Source organism: Zea mays, chromosome 2 (assembly GCF_902167145.1).
Source record: "Zea mays cultivar B73 chromosome 2, Zm-B73-REFERENCE-NAM-5.0, whole genome shotgun sequence".
NCBI classification, from domain to species: Eukaryota; Viridiplantae; Streptophyta; class Magnoliopsida; order Poales; family Poaceae; genus Zea; species Zea mays.
In genome coordinates this window covers 16,312,174-16,335,173 of record NC_050097.1, presented here as the reverse complement: position 1 = coordinate 16,335,173, position 23,000 = coordinate 16,312,174, and the positions used below count along the sequence as shown (strand labels likewise).

The window sequence follows — 23,000 nt, the reverse complement described above, 5'->3', positions numbered from 1 at the left end:
ATACACTGCGTAATAGTAGTCCGTCCAATACATTTCCATAGTCTATTCATCTAATGACACAACGTCCAAGACAACGGTTGGGGATAAGGGCAGCTAAGGAAAAATCAGGTTTAGTCCCCTTTAGCCACTCCTTAAGGGACTAGAGACTAAATTAGTTTAGTCTTTTCTTTAATCCTTATGTTTGGTAAATTAGAGACTAAAAGAGACTAAATTGCAGAGACTAAAAATTAGCCCACGTAATCAAACACCCCTTAGAAAAAAAACATTTTTTTTTGATAGTCGAAGAAGTTAAAATGAACTTTGAAGAAAATCGAATAAGTGGACTTTATTGAAAAAGGGCCCATCAAGTAGCCCAAGCCCACCACCTTATCTAGGTCTTCTCTGTGCTCTCGGTCTCTCCCGCATACCAGCCGCCGGCGCCGGCCTACTCCGCTCGACGCCCCTCCTCCCCCACCGGCGACCTCCGCCCGACGTACCTTTGTCCCGCACCGCCGCCCAACGTCCGGGTCGCCCCCACGTATCCATGCCTTAGGTGCCGGCTAGCCCCTAGGAAAGACGGTACCCCTCCGCCCAGAGGCGCGCCCAGGCGAGCGCGGAAGAGCGCCTCGTTGAACACTGACCAGGACACCCCGCCTCGCTCGCGCCTCATCCTTCTCCCTGATTCCCGGTACACAGTTGCGCGACCGAGGACCGAATCCGTGAACCATGTCGACCAGCAAGGGCAGCGCAGCCAAGGGAGGCGGAGGTTCGAACACTTCTTTCGCCATCGTCTTGTACCGTCACCCTTGGGTCCTTTTTGCATCTGAACTTGCTTGGTCGCGGATGGCAGGGAAGAAGAAGGAGGTGAAGAAAGAAACAAAGCTCGGGATGGCGTATAGGAAGGACGACAACTTCGGGGAGTGGTACTCTGAGGTTGGTTAAGTGTTGGTTTGTTTCGTTGTAACAGGGCAACTAGTTCCGATTTGATTCACGTTGGGCTGTGGTGGGATTCGCCGGGATGAAATTCGAGGGTTATGATATTGCATGCACCAACCAGGCCAACCCAAAATTTTAAGCTTATAAAAAGAGATGAACAATTAACTTATATTATATTTTAACACTTCTACTCACATTGAGCCCCTTTTGGGTCTCATACGTAAAATAGAAGCTACTAACAATTATTTTATTTTAATTGCGTAGAACTCGAGACTTATATGATACCACATTAAGGCCTTGTTTGTTTCCTTCTTATATAATCCAGCTTAAAGATTATGTAAGCACCTAATAATCTGCTTATGGATTATCATAACCTAGTTATCTAGATTATATAATCCATCTAATAATCTGTGTTGTTTGTTTGTCTCTCAACTTATTTAAGTCAAATTATATCTCGAGGCTAAACAAATAGAGCCTAAGTTGTATGTATCAACCAGTTCAACCCAAAAAAGCTTAAGCTTATGACCATGTTTGGCACAACTGCTGCTTGTTGAAAAAACAACTTATCTGAGAAGCCGGTGAAAAGCAGTTTCTGCTTGTTGGTTGCTTTTAGTTCATTCTGAGAAGCAGCTAAACTGATAAGCTGCTGCAGAAGCTGCCTGTTTGTCAGAACTTCTGCTTAAATTTGTGAAGAAACTGAAAATAAGTTGTGCCAAACAATGCATATAGGAAGAGGCGAACAATTTGCTTATATTATATTTCAATAAGGATTGATGTAAGTGGAGTTCTTTCCCTATTATAGTACTATACCATGCGACCTGTCCTTAATAATATTCATTATTTAAACTTTTACAAAACAATGTTTAGAAGTGTGGATCTCGTCTAAAACGAAATTCCAACTTTATTTTGTATATTTTATTTTTCTTCTTATTTTGCACAATTGAAAATATTTATTTGCACTTGCCTTCTCGAACTTATGAAGGCAATCTTAGTGCCTGTGTCATGTACGGTCGCACCTATAGGCGCCGTCGTGACGCTAGGAGGGCTGCGGAGCGCGCGGCCAAGACAGGTGCCACCGTTTAGAAAGTTAGGACCTAGTTTCCTTTCGCGTGCCTTAATTATAGGAGAGATTGGAGTTTCCTTTTGCATGCCTTAATTATAGGAGAGATTGGAGTTTCCTTTTGCATACCTTAATTATAGGAGAGATTTGGGTTTCCTTTTGCATGCCTTAATTATAGGAGAGATTGGTTGGGTCATTGGCTATATATATGCCATGTAATCAGACTTGGAGAGGCAAGCAAGATCAATTATCCTAAAGTTGCTCCTCTCCCTCAAACTCTCTCAAGCCGCCGGTGAGATCTTCTCACGGTGAAGGCCTGGAGCGCGATTACGAATTACGTAGCCGCGGTCCGGCGACGTTGAGGCGCTTGACAGCCTGACACTCTTAGAGTCGTTTGGTTTGAGGTCAAAGTAGGATGAGGCGAGGGCGACACCGTCCCCTTAATTTTTTGGGATCACGCCGCCACCAAAACTTACTCCGGTGTTTACCTCGCCCCCACTATAGAAACTATGGTCGTCCCCTTCCATCCCTCCTTGTACATCCAACTAAACACACCCTTAGTGCCACCATAGTTCCACGTATCGCGCGTGCCGCCGCCAGCTATCCTCCGGTCGTGCGGCGCTGCATCCCTCCTCCCTCCTCCCTGCTTTGTGACCTATCCTCGCTCGTCCGCCCCTCCCTGCGTCTGGCGCTGCTTGAGTCTGCCCTGACCAGGCGCGCTGCCTCCTTCGTCATCCTCTCCATTCGATGTGCCCAGACTCTACTCATAGAGTAAGGGTAAAGATGTCTTTTCAAGTGGTAGAAAATAAGAAAATAAAATAAAATTGGAATACTGTTTTAGAGAAGACCACAAGCACTATTTTAGAGAATTCCTTGTGAATACTGTTACAGAGAAATTGACGATGTGAGTACCATACTAGCAAAAAAAACTTGTTGCCCCATCGACTTACTATTTTCCCACTTCACAAAGTTAGAAAACTATCCACACTTCATTTTTTCACGTATCGATAATATGGCAATTATCATTATTATTTTGGCCACTGAGGATGGATGACAAGAGTCCATGGCCATCTCAGACCTTGATGCCGCGAAATCTGTAGATGCAAATGAAGTGGACGATTCACTTGCATGAGGGAAAAAATCACCAAAGGGAAATATTGAATCGAAAACAAGGCACAAGCACATGAAATTACCTATAGAATGCCCCTCTAGACTGGATGGTTGGATTTCTGGTCCTCAAACAACAACAACAACAACAAAGCCTTTTAGTCCTAAACAGGCTGGGGTAGGCTAGAGTTGAAAACCTAACAAAATCCACAAGTCATGGATAACTATTTTTCATGCACTCCTATTTAGAGCTAAGTCTTTGGGTGTATTCCATTCTTTCAAGTCTTCTTTTACTGTCTCTTCCCATGTCAACTTCGGTCTTCCTCTTCCTTTATTACATCGTTATTGCACCTTAACATCCCACTAAGCACTAGCACCTTTGGAGGTTTTCGTTGGATATGTCCAAACCATTTCAATTGATGTTGGACAAACTTCTCCTCAATTGGTGCTACCTCTAACCTATCACATATATCATAATTCAGGACTCGATCTAGAGATGTCAATGGGTACCCGATACCCGCCAACCCGTGGGGAATTCCCCTATTAGGGTACGGGTATGGGACGAAAATTGTCCCCATGGGTATGGATATGGGACAAAATCTCCATCCATTGGGTAAACGAGTATGGGTTTGGGAAACAATAATCCGAACCCGATTACCCATGGGTATTTCATACGTGTACACCTGTCGTTTTTGTATGAATGAGTTGAGGCCGAGCCGGCCACCAAGCCTAGCACGACAGCACACCAGGCCCTAGGTCCTAGCCCAACAAGGCAACTAGCAAACTAGTAAAAAACAAAACCCTAAAATATCCAGCCATATGCTACGCCCTGCACAGACTACGGTGACGACCATGGATTCTCAGGCGCCAACGAACTCAGATGGTGACCAAGGAAGGTGAGAAAACTCCATTTCTCCATTTCTTCTATCGGTCCCGAAGTACTTATGTCTTTTCTGATGAATGGATGAATGGATCATGGTTTATGGATGAGTGCTTGTCGATGTAGTGATGTCTGAAATCTAGATTGTTTGTGATACATGTTAGTACCTAGTTATCCCTTAATTGGGGATGGGGACCCATTGGGGACCCGAAACCCGAATGGGGATGGATATGGGATGAGTTTTGTACCCATGATGGGTATGAGGATGGGTATGGGGATGGATCAAACATGATGGGGATGGGTATGAGATGCTATAACCCGGTGGGAAATTCCCCATTGACATCTCTAACTCGATCCCTACTTGCTTGCATGCCCACAAATCCAATGTAACCTACACATTTCCGCAACACTTATATGTCGTACATGTCAGCGAAAGGGCCTCTAGGGTTATGGTTAAGGCTTTCGAGTTGCACCTCCAGGTCCTGGGTTCAATACCCCTTGGGGGCGAATTTTGGGTTTGGTTAAAAAAATCCCCTCGCTGTGCTCCACTTGCTCTCGGGGATCGATATCCTACGCGCCACCCTCCGGCTGGGCCATTGCAGAGTGGGTAGTTGGTCGGCCCGTTAGTGATGGGTGCCAGGGTTCGACGGTTTTCTCGGCCAGGACCACGTTTCGATCTCTTCTTAATTTAATACTGGGAGGGGGCGGTCTTTCCCTCCCCTGGCGAGTTTTTTTGTTGTACATGTCGTGTTTTTGTAGGCCAACATTCTACACCATACAACATATGAGGTGTAATCGCCATTCTATAAAAAATTTCTTTTAGCTTCTGTAGCACCCTCTTGTCATGTAGAATGCCAGAAACTTGACGTCACTTCATCCACCCTGCTTTGGTTCTATGGCTAACATTATCAGCAATATCCTTGTCTCTTTGTAACATTGATCCTTGATGTAGTCCTATTCTAATTAGGAAGTAATATGTGTCCACATCACTTGTTCGAACACACTCACAACATTGTTGTACACGTCCTTAAAGAATCCAATGTACTTTGTTGGAACTTTTTGTTTGTCCAAAGCCCATCACATAATATTCCTTGGTATTTTGTCATAAGACTTCTCCAAGTAAATGGAAATCATTTGTTGATCCTTCTATTATTTCCTATACTTGTCTTATTAAGAAAATGGCTTTCATGGTTGACCTTCCAGACATGAAACCAAATTGGTTCAAAAAGAGATCCTCATTATTCCTCTTTGACGATGCTCGATAACTCTCTCTCATAGCTTCATAGTATGGCTCATCAACTTAATTCCTTGATAATTAGTACAACTTTGAATATCTCCATTATTCTTGTGATGCACTCGTCAGACATCTTGTTCAACCGGAAGATATGTTTGAACAAACTATGTTCCCAAGACATCTCCATACCTCAATTGGGATACCATCAGGGACCATTGACTTACTCTCTTCTATCCTTTTCAATGCCTCTTTAACCCTAGATTCTTGGATCCTACGTACAAAGCGTCTATCGGTATCATTAAAAGAGACATCCAACTGAAAGGTTGTGTCACCATACTTTTTATTGAACAATTTGTCAAAATACTCTTCCATCTATGTTTGATCTCATCCTCATTCACCAAGAGGTGCTCTGTTTCGATATGCACTTAACTTGGTTGAAGTCCCTTGTCTTCCTCTCACGAACCCTAGCCATCCTATATATGTCCTTTTCTCCTCTCTTCATACTCAATCGTTGGTAAATATCATCATATGTCCTACCCTTAGCCATACTTACAACTTGCTTTGCAGTCTTCTTTTCTACCTTGTACTTCTCTATGTTGTGCATACTACTATCATGGTATAGAGCTCTGTAGCATTCTTTCTTCTCCTTAATAGCCCTTTGGACTTCTTTATTCCACCACCAAGTATCTTTAACTTTACCTCCACTCCCTTTTGTTACTCCACACACCTTTGAGGCCACCTTCCGAATGCAAGTTGCCATCTTCTTCCACTTGTTGCCCGTGTCATCTTCCTTCCAAATGCCCTCTATGATGGTCCTTTCTTTGAAGACTTTTGCCTTCTCCCCTATCAGTTTTCACCAATTTGTTCTCGCAATCTTGGCTTGTTTATCCATATGGGCATACACTTGAAAATGAAAGACCGCCACCACAAGCTTATGTTGATAGACAACACACTCTCTTGGTATCACTTTACAATCCAAACATGCTCCTTTATTCTCTCTTCTTGTGAGGACAAAGTCAACTATAGTGTTGGCCACTACTATATGTTACTAAATGGGAGTCTCTCTTCCTAAAAAAGCCGTTGGCTATCAATAGAACAATAGCTACCACAAAGTTCAAGACTTCCTCTCCCTTATGATTCCTATCACCATACCCACAACCTCCATAAACCGCGACAAGTTTATGCCATCTAAGTCTTTCCAAAAAAGTCTCTTAGCACTCTCATCGTGGCCTACTTGGGGGGCATATACACTAATTATGTTCAAGACTAAATCACCACGACAAGTTTGACTAAGATAATCCTATCTCCTTGCCTCTTCACACCCACCACGCCGTTCTTGAGGCTCTTATCGTTCAAAACTCCTACTCCATTTCTATGTGCAGCTTGAAGCCTGTATCGTGCACCTCCTTCGCCTTTTGACCCTTCCATTTACCTGTAAGCGACCCTACGTTCCAACTACCTAATCGGATCCCTCCAACCCTAACAAAATTTTGGAGCGAGAGAACATTCCCACACCAAATACCAAGAAGTCATTGAAAAAACAACAAACAAACAAAGAACACTAAGGGCTGATTTGGTGGCCAGGGATCACGAGGGGATCCATGGGGGAGAAATCCGGGGATTTCTCCCCCATGGATCCCCTCGTGATCTCTGATCACCAAACTAGCTCTAAGGTTTGGCTTGATTCGAGGTTGAGGCATTGTGATTTGAAAACAACTTAAGCCCAATCGGGACCGACTGAGGCCCCTTCCTGATAGGATCAGCCCTCTTCGACACCAGCAGACATTGGGACTTGCCTTCTTCTCAGTCGTCGCTGCCGTCATCGAGAAGCACTAAGCACCATCTACCATCAGGCGCGAGAGGACCATCATGCGAGGGGGATCTAGCCTTCCTGGCGAATAATCGGATGACAAACTCTGCCACATCCTCGGCCGTCCTCATCGCTGCCATGGAGCAGCGAGTGAGAGAGGTCAACTAGAAGGAATCAAGGGGGTCTCGTGATAGAATGGGTTAGCATCGTCATTTAAAACTGTAGAATACGTGTCGTATACCCACCCCACATCACACAAATTTCAAGAACCAACATCTGCGGCTAAAAATATGCCTGCCCGAGAAGACAGCTTCGGATATACCAAACTTTGTAAGATGGTTTAGGAGAAACCACTGTTTCAGTAGCCTAGAATTTTGGTCTGCGTACAGAGATGGTTACAAATCTATACTATAGTTGCCTATTCTACACCAAAAATTAAGTGCCAGATTCATACTGCCATTCTTTTATCGCTCTGTTGGCACATGACAAAATATCTTTTTACTCAAAATATAGGTCTTGTTCGTTCCATGGTGCTAATTCTATTATTTGTTCCTCCAGGTTGTTGTTAACAGTGAAATGATTGAGTACTATGACATCTCTGGTTGTTATATATTGAGGCCATGGGCAATGGAAATCTGGGAGCTAATGAAAGTAAGTTTTTGTCAATACGGACTAAAACCCATAAGTGTTCTTTGTTGCCAATTCTGGAATTGAACTATCTCAGTGCTAAATAATAGCCACCCTTGTATCTAGAGACGGAGTTGTAGTGTGGTGTAGCACTTTCCCCAGCTTCTCCATAACATAAGTTCTGATCCTGAATTATGTAGGAAGCTATGTTTAGCATCAATGTCCTTTATGTTTGTTTCTATACATATTTATGAAGCATAGTGATATTACTGTAATTTTGATGATTTGTAACTGCTTTGTGATTTGGTGCAGGAATTCTTTGATGCAGAAATTAAAAAGCTGAAGCTCAAACCATATTATTTCCCTTTGTTTGTTACCGAGAATGTTCTACAGAAGGAAAAGGACCACATTGAGGGCTTTGCACCTGAGGTGTGCCTTTTGCTCTTTCCTTCACATCTCCATTTCCAGATTTTCACAGTTAGGATTCAATGTAATTCGGATATGAATAATTTCTTTAATGCTGTCATGTTTATTGGGTTATAGGCACACATGCATGCTTTTAAGGACGTGCATATTCCATAGTGTATGTTAAAAACAAATCAAGCACACATGAATATAAATAAGGTTCATTTATAGAAGAATAATGTCAATTTCTCTTTATTGTAAACTAGCTCTGTTGCTGGCTATGGGGTGAATTGGTATTAACCAGTGCATGTTATCCACCTTCTGCAAGAGTTTAGTTTGGTCCATTGATATTGGATAATCTAGTGGCATGTTTATTGGCAGCTGGTAACAGTCACCTCTTTTATTCTATATTTTTAGTTCACTATGATGCAGAGTTCCAGACAGGCAATAGTTCTATGAAATTTTGAAATTTGTTTGTAAATTGAATTTCTTTCATTGCTAATTGCTGAATGCTTCCAGCTTTCCCCCCCATAACATGGTCACTTATGCAAAAAAGGAAAGTAATATATTCTTCTTGCAGGTAGCTTGGGTTACTAAGTCAGGGAAATCTGACCTGGAAGCACCTATTGCAATCCGCCCCACAAGTGAGACTGTCATGTATCCATACTTCTCCAAATGGATAAGAAGCCACAGAGACTTACCCTTGAGGTGTAATCAATGGTGTAATGTTGTTAGATGGGAGTTTAGCAATCCTACTCCATTCATAAGGTACCTCATTTGTTGGCTTGCCAATATAGTTATGCTATTCTCCCTGCCTACCTTATTATCTCATGTTCTGCAAGACGCTCCCATACTGTCTACCTAGCAAATTTGCATAGTTCATTGATTGCATGTTAATGTTGGCGAGCACGACCAGATGATTGCCTCACTTGTCACTCAGCTCTCAATCAAGGAACTCGAATTTTTATTTCTAAGCATAAGATAATGAAATAGCACTTCCTTACAAGCATTATTATTTATTCTAGAACATTTGAATAAGTGGTCCAATGGAAAGATTGGTAATAAAGGCATTGACTACTTGTCACCCTGAGTAATTAAAATGTTCAATATGCTTTTTTTACAGTATCCACATCACCCACCATTTGAGCTGATCTTCTTCCTTATATTATAAGTTTGAGAACTGCCTACATCTATTTTTCATTAGGTACAGTCTTTAAAATTAAACTTTGACTATGAATTTCTCAAATTTGAAGCTAAAAATTATAACCATAGAAATGTACATTGGAATATGAATCTAGTGGCTCTGCTTGTGTATTACTGAACTCACTTTCGGATTGGATAGCCTAATTGTTGGCCTAGAGTTACAAAGCTTTGAATTTTGAAATGTGTGCTTGGGGGTCATATAATTGGTTGGCCGAGGTAACAAATTACATGCGCCCTTTGTTTCTGTGCATATGGATGTACCCAGTGCCCTCTGCACTGCGCTGTTTTTTTCCTGCTAAACATTCTGCAAATCATTTCTCCAGGAGCCGTGAATTTCTGTGGCAAGAGGGGCATACTGCTTTTGCGAATAAAGAAGAGGCAGATGAAGAGGTAGAAGTAGAACTACATATTTTTGCACAGTTTTGACCTCTGTTCTTAAGGCGTCGACTAGGCGTCGACTAGGCGACGCCTAGGCATCCGGGCGGTGGTCTAACGCCTAGGCGCCTTGCCCGCCTACCTCGCCTAGGCGTCGCCTAGGCGCCGCCTAGGCGTCCAGGCGGTGGTCCAACGCCTTGGACCGCCTTACCGCTTTAAAAACCATGGTTTTGACATGGTTCTGTTGTCAACTATTATTGTTGTGGTGGTTTTGGTGACTCCATTGCAAAGTGTAACACTGACTCTTGAGCTAGTTTTCCCTGAATTAAGTTGTGAAAGTTTGAAGATCTTGAGAGTCTGAAGCACAGCTGACCTAATGTAGTACATTGGATTAGATTATAGACTTTTGTTTATAGCAGTAATTTAGTTTTTATATTACATTCAATTGCAAACCAGTACCTCGTTTTGCATTTGTGTAATTTAAAGTTTCATGTATTTATCTAGGTAGTTCTGTGCAAAAACAATTTGAGCCTCTATGATGTATCAAAGGGACACCTGAATACTGTAATCATAATCTATTATGATTGCATAAACATTTTTGAATGGGAATGATCAGTTATTTTAATCCATGGTATATTCTCAGGTTCTCCAAATACTGGAACTGTACAGAAGGATATATGAAGAATTTTTAGCAGTTCCAGTGTCCAAAGGGAGGAAAAGTGAGGTGGAAAAATTTGCAGGTGGACTTTATACCACCAGTGTTGAGGTATTGATGCATTCCTAAAATATGTAGCCTTTCCTTAACTATCCTGATAAAAAGAATTAACCCCATTATTTTATTGTAATATGCTTGTTGCTAACTCTTGTTTTACCAGGCCTTCATTCCAAACACTGGTCGTGGCATCCAAGGCGCAACTTCACACTGTCTTGGTCAAAATTTCGCCAAGATGTTTGATATCACTTTTGAGAATGAGAAGGGTGTTAGGGAAATGGTTTGGCAAAACTCTTGGGCCTACACAACCCGCTCGGTAATTCTCACACGTCACATACTGATCGAAAATGCAAGATTGATGTGGGGATGGGGATGCTTCCATTTTGTATCCTGCAACTGATACTTTTGTCCATCGGTAGTCGATATCTAGCTAACAAACTGAACTGTAACATCATACATGGACTGTTATCATGTGGAGTCACTAGTGTTCATTTAGAGTTAAGCAGCTGCACTGGCGCCACAGGATGGAAAATCGAAGCACCTAATCTCAGCCTTTAGACTTGCAAACCAATGGCTCAGGTCATGTTCAGTTGCACCTGATCCTGGTGCCTCATAGACTTGGACTTGTAGATCTGTTAGGTCCTTAGTATCACTTTTACTTGATATAAACTGCTTTTATGATATGATTGTCAAGTGAAACAATGGAAATATATTTTAGAATTATTCTTTGATAATATACTGAGCAAGTGTATACTTCAAACTTGGTTTGGATATGTTCAATATTCCATGTCATCAGTTTATCGTTGGGGCTAATTTCTGTTTGCACCAGGTTTTGAAAAAATTTCACTAAATGTTCCATGGTCTTGGGCTTAGAGCCAGAAACCACTGGCTGCTGGTCCCTCTTTGTTACGTCGATTTTTTTTATTGTTCTCTTGAAATCTTATTTGTTACGTAGAACCATGGAACCAGCACATATAGTCATATATAATCATCAAATAGAGCCTGAAACAACAAAACTTTGGCTGAAATGGTATGCTCTCACCAAGGCAATTGTTCCAGGTAGTCACTGTCATTTTCGGTTACTGGCAGTATCTGGCTTCCTGCCTTCCACTTCGCGGAACCCTTGTTCTGTGATTTACTTTACTTAAATGGTAGAACTGCTGAAATCATGTACAGCCAGCTTCTCATTATAGCTTTTAAAGGTCATTGCAAGTGTAATGTTGCAATACACCACTTAGCAAATGTCGGTTCTTTTTGTGGTTTGTGGCTCACAACAAATGTTGGACAGCAGATAGGTTGGCTAAAAGCGGATTGACTCAGTCGCTTCTTTGCCCGCTCTGTGATCAACATGATGAGACTATCAATCATCTGCTGGTGGGCTGCTCCTTTGCGCGTCTTTTCTGGTTTGAATTGCTCAGGCCTTTTGGATTGCAGGACTTCCTTCCAGGACAGGATATAGATGATTTTGATCACTGATGGTGTTTCAATAGTGCTCGGCTAGGTGGGTTGAGTAAGAAGGGTTTGGACTCTTTGGTCGCTTTGGGTGCTTGGATGTTGTGGAAGCATAGAAATGGTGTTGTCTTCCATGGTACCCCTCCAAACTTGGTGGTGGCTGTTCGGCTGGCCAGGGAGGAAGCTCTCTTGTGGTCTTTGGCTGGGGCTAAGGGGTTCCTTCCTCCAAGCTCAAAGCCATGTTGGTTAGTTTTTTGTTTTAGTGTTGGGGTTCCTGCCAGCGGACAGGCGCTCTGTCCCTGCTCCTGCTCCTGCTCCCGTTGTGGATCTGGCTGGGTGGGGTTATTTTTTTTTTGTGTGGGTGTTTGTTTTTTGTAATGTTTTTCCGGGGTCTTTTCCCCTTCTTAATATAATGACACGCAGCTCTCGTGCGTGTTCGAAAAAAAAATGTAAGTTTGGAGTGGCCATGATAAGAAGTCTGTTGATGGGGAATAGGGAGTATATGATAAAAGATAGTCCGGTGTTCTCTCTTCTGAGCCTATTCTCTTTCCTTCCCGATCTCTCCCTCCCTCTATCCTAAAACTCGACCTGCAGGGGTAAGACAGCCCCCAGGCATTGTATTAAGAAGAAGACCTTCTCACACAGGTCGAGAAAACCCCCGAACCTCTGCCCCACCCATACACAGCGGCATCGAAGCCCATGTGAGAACGACCACGACCGGGGCTGAGCCTTAGACCTGTGCTTTGGCGTGGGACAGATGAGGGGATTTTTTGAACCACAGCCTGAAATTCGCTCCCACGGGGAGTCGAACCCAGGACCTGAGGAGTGCTACTCAGACCATCTAACCAACTCAGCTAGAGGCCCTTTCGCCCCTCCCTCAACCTAACACAGAAAAATTCCCATCCCATTGAACAAAAAAATGGAAATTCTAGTGATGGCATTCAAGTTTTTTCGTGGAAAAACAGCACATGTTGCATTGAAATAATGATTTTTTATTGCTTCTTGGATGTTTGTGATATTTAGAACCTACGCCCTTGCAGATTGGAGTGATGGTGATGACACATGGTGATGACAAAGGCTTAGTATTACCGCCAAAGGTGGCACCAATCCAGGTAATCGTGATTTCAGTGCCTTATAAGGACGCTGACACAACTGCCATAAAGGGAGCCTGCGAATCAACTGTTTACACACTCAATCAATCTGGGATTCGAGCGGATCAGGACACCCGTGAAAATTACTCTCCAGGTTGGAAGTATTCTCACTGGGAAATGAAAGGTGTTCCATTGAGAATTGAGATTGGTCCAAAAGATCTGGCAAACAAACAGGTACCGACAACTGATATATTCATGTTTAAATTTGGTCGCATTTTTTTGTTGCCTTTTTTATATAAATTTATGTGCCACCTGAATCACTCTTGTAATCTTGTTTCTTTTCTCTAGGACCATCGGCAGTTGGTTAACAGTATAATACATTTCATAGCCTTTTATAGATAAGCGACATTGTTGGTTGGCTGGTTACTCTTCCCTTCTTTTATTTATCGTCATTGCTTCTTGCTTGTATTAACAGTAGTTCTTTGATACTACTATGGTAATACCTCCATGGTTTTTAAAGCGGTAAGGCGGTCCAAGGCGTTGGACCACCGCCTGGACGCCTAGGCGACGCCTAGGCGAGGTAGGCGGGCAAGGCGCCTAGGCGTTAGACCACCGCCCGGATGCCTAGGCGTCGCCTAGTCGACGCCTAGTCGACGCCTTAAGAACAGAGAATACCTCCTTACCTTACATAGGGCATACTAGGATTTGAGTGTCTTCAAAACTAAAACATGACCATATACTTATCTTGAAATGTGTTATTATCATTTGGTACACAATCAATATATTAAAAACATGTGAAATGTGAACACATTTTTTCGTGAACGCGCAGGAGAGCTGCGCATCATTAAATTAAGAGAAGAAACAGTCCCAAATGGACCCAAGTACAATGGCACAAAAGGCCAAACACACGACCACCAAACCCTGACCAAACACAAGACCACCAAATCTGCTACGCACAGGAATGCAGCTTCCTTTTGCGCGTGGAAACAGCAGCACGCAATCTGCGCGTGGAAACAGCAGCGCGCAAAAGGACAGCAGCACAAGTGCAAGCAGGCCACACACCCACACAACTGCTCTTCACTAAGCCCCCAGTAGAACCCTTAATACAACTTTTAGTCATTAAGCTTGCATATCATTTGACAAATAATTGTTTGCTCAAAACATACAAAGCTTGACCTTTTCAATTTAGTCCAGCTACCAATTGTCCAATCCTTGTGCCTCTGCAAAAAAAGCTGCTGAGTGGCAACAATGTTCTGATTCTTATATTTGCTGCAATGTTCAATTTACTATGCTTTTGTGAGCAATTTCCATGAGTATGTGAAAAATGAGTGTGAAGTTATATCTTCTTTTTAGGTACGCATTGTCCGCCGGGACAACGGTGCAAAGGTTGACATTCCGGTGACCAATTTGGTTGAAGATGTTAAAGTGTTATTGGATGAGATTCAAAAAAATCTGTTCAAAACAGCCCAAGAAAGGAGAGATGCATGTGTTCAGGTCGTCAGCTCTTGGGATGAATTCACAACTGCTCTGAATAACAAAAGGTTGATCTTGGCTCCTTGGTGCGATGAGGAGGTACTTGATGTTGTCCTTTTTGTTACCAGATTTGCCTCCTCTGAATTTGTTCTTAACCTTGGCAACAATTAACTAATAAGAGTTATCAACACTATTGCCACTGTATACTTCTAATTGTAGAGGTAGGAGTGGGGACACAAAAGATAATTGGGAAACTCTTCCTTAGCCTTTTTTGCCTGGATTGAGGCTAGGAACTATTCAAGCTGATCATTGTTAATACAAACAAGGCTATTGTTCCAGCTAGAACAGTTCCAGGGAACCATCACGGAGTAAAAGAGCCCTTAAAAGGTTGCTGTCATTGTCATCACCTTTGGTTCTTGGCTTGCCACAAAATTATAAGTATTTTGAAAAATGTTGCAGATGAGAGACAATTGGAAGTTTATCACCATGAACTAGCATTTTACCTACCAGTTGTATTGTACTTCCGCCTGCCATGCTTGTAAATTTGTTTTCCCCATACAGGAAGTTGAGAAAGATGTGAAAGCTCGGACAAAAGGGGAACTCGGAGCTGCGAAAACATTGTGTACTCCATTTGAGCAGCCAGAACTTCCAGAAGGTATGGCTCGATGAGGCCCTGAATGCAAGTTTATGATTTTCTCTTTACCCTTGTTATGATTGTTGTATTACTACATTTTCAAATATTGCCATGCTGACCTAAATTCAGGTATCCTGTGCTTTGCATCTGGAAAGCCAGCAAAGAAGTGGTCGTTTTGGGGCCGCAGCTACTGATTGCCTTTGCTGGGAGTCCTTTTGGATTCAGTAGTGAACCATGTAACTTTCGAGATTTTGGATACAAATCGGAAAAATCCATTTATATTGTTTTTACATCGACTTGCAGTTCTGATGTCATCACAGCTGAAAAAAGTCATTGATTCCAGTGGACATTACTTCCGAGTTTTGATGTTGCAAGGATGAGAAGACATACATCCCTTTTACCGGTGTGCAGTGTTGCCAAGTAGAAAAAACGAACCCATCACACTGAAAGGAGTGACACCACAATTACGACAGTGCTCGGAAATCACAGTTCCTACTCTTTCTACCCTAAATCACAGTTCTTATAATAAATTTATTTATAATAAAAATGCAAGTGAGTCTTCCAATCTGTTAGATTGGACACCAACTAATGTGTAATCGTGCAAGCTAGACTCTTAATTTGATAGATCAGAATCCAACCATATATCACATTTAGGGCTAGTTTGGCAACACCATTTTTCTATGAAATTTTCAATTTTCTAAGGAAAAATGAACTAATTTCCCTTGGGAAAATAAAAAAAACCCTTAGGAAATTGGGGTTTCTAAACTAGCCCTTAGGTTAGTTTAGGAACTCTATTAGTACTTAGGTATAAGCATGCAAGTGAGCCTTTTGATCTGTTAGATTGGGCAACAACTAGTGTGTAATCGTGCAAGCTAGACTCTTAATTCGATAGATCAGAATCCAACCATATATATCACATTTAGGGTTAGTTTAGGAACTCTATTTTCTAAGGGATTCCTATTTTCTCAAGAGAATGAACTAATTTCTCTTAGAAGAAAAGAAATCCCTTGAAAAATAGGTTCCTAAACTATCCCTTAACACTTAAATACTTCTACCACCAGCTTAGGTATACGGGTCGTTTGGATCCCTTCATTCTAGAGAAATTAAAATTCACTCAATAAAGTAACTTATTTAGTTTGGAATTTGACATTCCACCACTTTTCAAAGTTTAGATATAAGTCTATCTCAAATTTATAGGATGATGGATGAGAAATGATTTTATGTATTAGTAGAATTTGTTTCTACTCTGTAAATTACATGACACTCTTTGTCTCACTACTCTATAGTAAAAATGTAGCACATAAATATCTCCGATATCTTGCTAATAATAATATACAAATATATTTTTGCATAAAACTGAATTAGTTTAATTGATGTATATCTAAAATACTAATATTAGAAGAATAGAAATCTCTTAAAAAATAGGTTCCCAAACTATCCCTTAACACTTAAATCCTTCCACCACCAGCTTAGTTATATTTATAGAAAATTCCTAACAAACCACGTATTGTGGGATTCGAGATGACAATGACATGCTAGTGCTAGCAAGCTAAAATCGAATTGGCCCCTCTAGGGGCAACGGCCCACGGACTTCCGGTGCTCGTCCCGAGAGATTTCCAGAGCGCTCGCTAGCAATATTCCAAATCTCTCGTGGAGTCGTGGCTGCTTGCCCATCCCATCGACTACAACTCAACGACCCGAGAACTTTCCAGAGCACTCGCCACTCGCACATCGACTACAACTCAACGATCCAAGCCAAGCGACGCGTGTGTTCTCTTCTTCTCCGAGGCCATCATCCTTCGCGCGAATTAGCCGCTCAGCGACCGGGATTCAAGGTACGTCATTGCTCACCTTCGGGATCCCTCTTCCTCGTTTGCCCCCTTCTCTTCTCACATGTGGACCAGGAATAAGACGCAAGCTTGTCCCCCACCATGGTTCATCGTTGCGTGAGTATATCGTGTCGTCTATTTCCGATCTGTGGACGAGGCAGAAAAGGCTTTCCACGGATCATCTAGCTTGCAAACTGAAGCAGAAATGCAAGGATTGCTCTTGGCGTTTCCATGGACGGCGACAAGTCTAAGCAGCTTCTCTGTCCATGGCATGTGATTATGTGAAGTAAATCGCCTTCTCTGTTTAGCTAGTACAAAACCTTGGTTTGTGTTTCGTTATTTCCGTTGACGTGGAGCACGATACAATCAGAAACGAACTCGATTCAGTAATCCTCTTCATGGCTTGATGGGCTACATTGCCATTATCTAATTTGTAGAATCCCAAGATGGTGGAACCAAACACTTATCATGCTATGCAAATGCAATCGAACAATCGGTAGTATGAGCTAACTGAACATGATCAAACGTGCGAAGGAATATGAATTAATCAAATTGAAATAGAGTAAATTGTGCAAAAATCTCACACTAGGTCTAACTGTGTTGCAAACCTTATTTAGGATATGAACACCGGGAATTTATTTGTACAGTGAAAAGAATTTCACAGGCAAAGTTACCTGTTGGACAAGTTTTGGAGAAACTGAACCCTTTGCTTCTTTCATCTGAAGCTTACTGGCTGCAGGGTTGCGATCAGATGAGGGGCGCAGCAAGGCGTCTGGTGCAGAGCGCAACCAAAACCAGGCAAATCAATCCTGTCAATGGACTAGCAAGTATGGCAACCCCTTCCTCTAGATTTTGGTTGAAGTTTGAACTGTAAGATCGAGTCCTTTTCCTGAATGCCTGACGTTTCCTTCTCCTGTTTGTTCTCAGGGATGCCGGCGATCACTACTCCTCAGAGGCATGGGAACGAGAATACTTCCAGTGAATCTGTCGTCACGAAAGACGAAAACGTTGAGCCCCTTGTCGCCTTCAGCAGGCCACCTCCTTTGCCGCCTGTTCTGGGTCCGCTCGTCGTGCTCTCGGTTTTCGAGATGTCGTCCGGTGGCGGCGACGAAGACACCGAATGAGGCAGCAAATGGGCACCCATGGAAATTAGCTTTTGTGTTGTCTGTTAAGTTTGCTCCGTTCTACCCCTGTGGACATGAGGTTCGCACGAGGGGGCTGATCTTCCCTGAGCAGCTCCGAATTAGGCCTTGTAGAACTACAGACTACAGACTAAGATGTACTGTTAGCTATCAACTAGGTGGCGTTTGGATAATGTGATGTGCAAGGTGGGATAGGGAAGTGGAGGGTGGTAGTACAAATGATTTACCACGTTGTGGTTGGCGGAATAGATAAGGAGATGAGCTGGAGTGAGGAAAGGGAACCGTCTGTCTCACTCGAGAGGTGGATGCATTATGGCGTCGGCGACGTACTAATCGTGAGTAACCAAGGTAGCCGCAGCCGCCAACTCGCGCGTCGCCACTGCGCACCGGGGGTGCGAGCCTGGGCTGCATTCGTTGCTTACCTCTCGCCTAGGCCTCCGCTGGACCGAATTTTTTGTATTTTAGCCCTTAAACAGAAGTAAATTTACGTTTAGACCTAAAAAAATTTTAAATGCAGTTTTGGACCCTTAGCTCGGCGCCATAGCCTGTGGCGCCGAGCTAACACAGCTCGGCGCCACAGCCTATGGCGCCGAGCTTCGTGACGTGGCTGTCCTGCGTGGCACCTAGCTCGGCGCCACAGATCTTGGCGCCGAGCTAGAAAAAAATCCGTAAACATCCCTTCTCTCTGCGTGTTTCTTGTGTTGTCTGCTCATTCAAAATCCCGCCGCCGCCGCCCGACGTCCACAGCTCACGCCGCCGCCGCTTGCCCCTTCTCCGGCGCCGCCTCGAGCTCTTCACGCCGGCCGCCCCAAGCTCCGCTGCCCGCCGCCGCGAGCTCCGCCCTATTCACGCCGCGGCGAGGTCCGCCCTCGAGCTCGGCCCGAGCTCCGTCCGAGCTCAGCCGGCCGCTCCGCCGGCCGCCCCGCCGCGCTCCGCCCGAGCTCCGACGACCACCGCCCGGAGTCCGGCCACCGCCCGCTGTCCGGCCACCAACCGCTCCGGCCCCGGTACCTCTCGCCCCCACTCCCCACCATTTTTTTTTAATTTTTTAGTTTGTAAACTAGTAGTAATTAGTTAGGTATCCCCTTATTTATTGTTTAGTAATTAGTTAGATATTTTGTTGTTAGTGTTTATTAAAATAGTTAGCTAGTTTGTTGCGTAGTATATTGTTAGTGTTTAGTAAATTATTAGTGATTATATAGTTACCATTTTGTTTAGCGCATTGATATTACATGTTTTCTGTGTTGGCAACCATCGTGTTGTTGTTTATTCGCAGGTTCTATAAACATCACTTTACAGGGGAGGTGCTGCCAAATTTTTTACTGACAATTTGTTTTTTTGTACGTAGGTGTTCGTCCGACTTGACCTTCTCCACCGTTAGCTGGAGTCGTACGCGTTCTCAGGTATACATAGTTTTCGTACATTATTTATAGATTATGTAATTTCGTTTGATGTGTTTATTTAATATTTACTGTATAGTTATTAGTTAATATATATTTATTTAGTAGACTTAAGTATGTAGCCATTATTGAGTTAGTAATCCATTTTTGCAATAGATGGACAGCCTAGTAACACTATACCATGGAGGAAGGGTGGAGATAGATGCTTATGGGAGTGTTACTTTTGATGGTATGAAGATCGTGACCATGTTGTTCGTTGAAAGACCAACTTTTGACCAGCTTTTGGCTCGAGCTTGTGAGGAGATTAGTTGCGACATAAACGACCCTAGAATATCAATTCAGGGTTTGTTGTCCCATATTACATATGGAACAGTTGTCCGACGGTTGATCTCCATTGCCTCAGAAGATGATTGGGTGATATATTTAAAAATTGTGAAGACGATGGTTCCACCATGTTTGGATGTGGTTGTTCAAAAGTTACCTGTTAGTCAATGCGAAGGTCCAGTCGGGTTATCTCCACAAATGCCAAATGCATCTCGTATTGAAGCTCCTTTGGTAGAGCTTCATGAAGAAGTCGTTGTTGTGCCCGATGCTCAATCGGGTCCGCACGAGTATGGGATTTCTCGTCCTATTCCCGGCGTTTGTGGGGCTTCTAATGCGGTGGTACCCCCCCAAGAGATCCCATTGACCCAGGATCCAGTTGACGATCATCCTAGTAAGTGTCTTCGACACATTGTTCGTATCCATCATTATTTCGTTTGATTAGACTTTTTAATGTGGTTTTTCTTGCTCCGACCCGATGCAGGATCTCCACATATCAATAATGCTGATGTTCAGATTGATGTGCCTGTGTCATATAATATGGACAACATATGCAGGGCATCGAATAGTGTTGATGTTCAGATTGAGGATGAGGAGGAGCCATATGAGGCTGCACGGGCCGTAGATTCTGATGATGACCGTCCGGTTCAAGAAATGACCGAGCAAGAAATTGAACTCATAAGACGTTTGTGTCCGGAGCGAGACCCTGCAGTCCATGAATTTAGCAGTTTAAGTCATTCCACCCGTGCGTATGCTGAAGGACGTGACGATGAACTGCTAGAGGCTCCGGATAACGCCGATAGCATTGAGATTAAGGTTGGCTTACTTTTCAAGGATCTGCCTACACTGAGACGATGGCTACAGGAATATTCTGTGAACCGGAAGAGGCCGTTCAAGGTGAGACATTCGTATGCACAGCGTCGTTACACTGTTGTGTGCGAGGTGCCAGAATGTAATTGGAGGGTATGTGCCCGAAGGCAGAAGGACACCGGAAAGTTTAAGATCACCAAAATTGTAGGTCCACACACTTGTGCCCAGACAGAGCTGAGCTCTAAGCATCGTCAGTTGACATCTACCCTGATTGCGAAAAGGATATTGGGGATATTGAAGGGTCAGCCAAACTTGAAGGTGAAGTCAATTATGACCATGACTTCGGAGCTGTTTGGTTACAACAGTGTGCTCAAGGGTATACGGGGCATGCCAGTCAATGCTGTAGTAACATTCACTTTTTATAGGCTTGTGGCTTGGTTTAATGATAGACACGCGCAGGCCAAGGCAATGCAGACTCGAGGGCAGAGATGGGCACCTAAACCAACATCACACCTTAATAATGCAAAGGAACGTGCCCATAGACATGAGGTACAATGCTTTGATGAGGAGCTGGGTAAATACGAGGTAACAACACTAGGCGGCATAACTTCGGACGGTGAGGTGCGACCTTCGAGGACACATGTCGTGTTACTTGATGCATTCTGGTGCGGATGTGGTAAACCTAGACAATACCATTTTCCATGTTCTCATTATGTTGCGGCCGCACGTCATCGTAACTTTGCATTTGAGAGCAGAATACCTTATGAGTTCAGTGTAGAGAGCTTAGTACGTACCTGGAGCCCTCGTTTTGAGCCATTTCTTGATGAGTCACAATGGCCACCGTACACCGGTCCGGTATACGTTGCTGATCCAGCGCATCGATGGGACAAACGTGGTAGTAGGAAAAGGAGCCGGTGCAACATGGTTATGGATCAGGTTTCCGGTCGCAGTAGGAGAGGACGAGCGTCCCCCTTTCTCGTGGACCCAGAGCAGAATGAATGCGGAAAATGCGGTAGACTTGGCCACAACTCACGTACATGCATTTGGACACTTAGTCAGGTGTGATATATTTTTTATACACAAATTTAATTCTAATATGTCGATTTTTTTGTTACACTTTGTACACAACTTATATTCTAATATGTTGATATCTTAATTTGCAGGATGGCACAGTTCCACTTGTTGGACCCTCACTACGACGAGCACCACAGGGGCCGTCTCACCGCAGAGGGAGAGGTAACATTTTGTACATAAATTAAATTTTCGAATTAATATGTGCGACCTATATTTGACTAATGAAAATTCTTTTGATTGCTAGGTGTTGCCCGTTCTGCGGGTCCGGACCCACGACCGGTTTCTGGAGGAGATGAGGTACGATGAGAGGTACACTCCTCTCCTACAGAGGGCTGGCTTGGACGTCTTATCGTACCAGGTCCGCCGTGGGCTGCCCACTTTCAACCCAGCGGCGTTGACGGCTCTGGTCGACAGGTAAAGACTTCTCTAGTTGTTTAATATTTACAATTATCAAATCTACTTTGCATACTAATGATTTTGTATTCTTTTGTCTTCCAATAGGTGGTGGCCAGAGACTCACACTTTCCACCTTCCCTGCGGTGAGATGACTGTGACGCTTGAAGATTGTCAGAAGATTCTTGGTCTCAGCATTATGGGTCGTCCAGTGACCGGTCAGGCATCACCAGGCGGTTGGAGGCAGAGGGTGGAGGCCTTTCTTGGGAGACTGCTTCCGGATGAGCTACGAGGTAGCCACAACACCGGAGTCCCACTTACCTGGCTTAGGCAGAGCTTTGGGCAGTGTCCACCTGGTGCAGATGAGCAGACGGTTGGATACCATTGTCGAGCTTGGATTCTCCATCTCTTTGGTTCAGTTCTTTTTCCAGACGCGACAGGCGACAGCGCGTCATGGATGTTTCTGCCCTGCCTGACTGACTGGGATACGACCGGAGGTTACAGCTGGGCTTCAGCAGTGTTGGCCTTCCTGTACAGGCAACTTTGCGAGGCTTGTCGTCGTTCGTCGAGGACCGCCAGCTTAGGTGGATGTGTCTACCTACTACAGCTGTGGATGTGGGCACACATACCCGTCGGGCGACCCAGAGAGTTTCCTCCTCGTGAGTGGTTCGTGGTAGCCGGACATCGGCTTAAGCCCACGGCTGCTTACCGCTGGGACCAGGTCGAGGAGCCATTCGCACGACACCAGCGTGCTTACGTGGAGTACTCAAACGAGCTCGACGCACTTACTCCTTCGATGGTGAGTTGTCTCCTTTTTTCATTTTACATGTCCTTTCTACTTTTATCACACGACACCAGCGTGCTTACATGGGCTTTCTAAAACTTTTGCAGGTGACTTGGCAACCGTATCTTGATCCATATTTCGCCAGCATACAGTTGAGCAGCATGTGCTCAATAGACGAGAACCTCTACCTCATGAGGTGTCCCCTCATCTGTTTTTATGCTGTTGAGTACCACTTGCCCCACAGAGTTGCTCGACAGTTCGGATTGCGC

At 43.7% G+C, this 23,000-nt stretch overlaps 2 protein-coding genes across 6 annotated transcripts; both read left to right on the top strand.

Moving 5' to 3' along the window:
- The first annotated feature begins 318 nt into the window (after positions 1–318).
- LOC103648437 (proline--tRNA ligase, cytoplasmic) lies at positions 319–15,379 on the top strand. 4 transcript variants are annotated; one of them, XM_020548178.3, is made up of 12 exons: positions 319–745; positions 830–912; positions 7,565–7,657; positions 7,946–8,062; positions 8,619–8,806; positions 9,565–9,631; positions 10,260–10,382; positions 10,492–10,644; positions 12,821–13,105; positions 14,225–14,443; positions 14,906–14,999; positions 15,282–15,379. In XM_020548178.3, exons 1-12 carry the CDS (start codon positions 706–708, stop codon positions 15,356–15,358), a joined length of 1,539 nt encoding a protein of 512 aa, XP_020403767.1. In that variant the 5' UTR covers positions 319–705; the 3' UTR covers positions 15,359–15,379. The 4 variants fall into 4 exon arrangements, with proteins under 4 accessions (XP_020403767.1, XP_020403768.1, XP_020403770.1 ...); XM_020548179.3 differs by having other exon boundaries at positions 321–745; positions 15,108–15,369; XM_020548181.2 differs by having other exon boundaries at positions 351–745; positions 830–3,978; positions 15,108–15,373.
- Positions 15,380–16,559: 1,180 nt separating this feature from the next.
- Positions 16,560–18,175, top strand: LOC103646044 (uncharacterized). Of its 2 annotated transcripts, none has more exons than XM_008670777.4 (3): positions 16,560–16,813; positions 17,547–17,634; positions 17,735–18,175. In XM_008670777.4, exons 2-3 carry the CDS (start codon positions 17,559–17,561, stop codon positions 17,929–17,931), a joined length of 273 nt encoding a protein of 90 aa, XP_008668999.1. In that variant the 5' UTR covers positions 16,560–16,813; positions 17,547–17,558; the 3' UTR covers positions 17,932–18,175. The 2 variants fall into 2 exon arrangements, with proteins under 2 accessions (XP_008668999.1, NP_001142493.2); NM_001149021.2 differs by having other exon boundaries at positions 16,661–16,813; positions 17,533–17,634; positions 17,735–18,173.
- Positions 18,176–23,000: the final 4,825 nt, after the last annotated feature.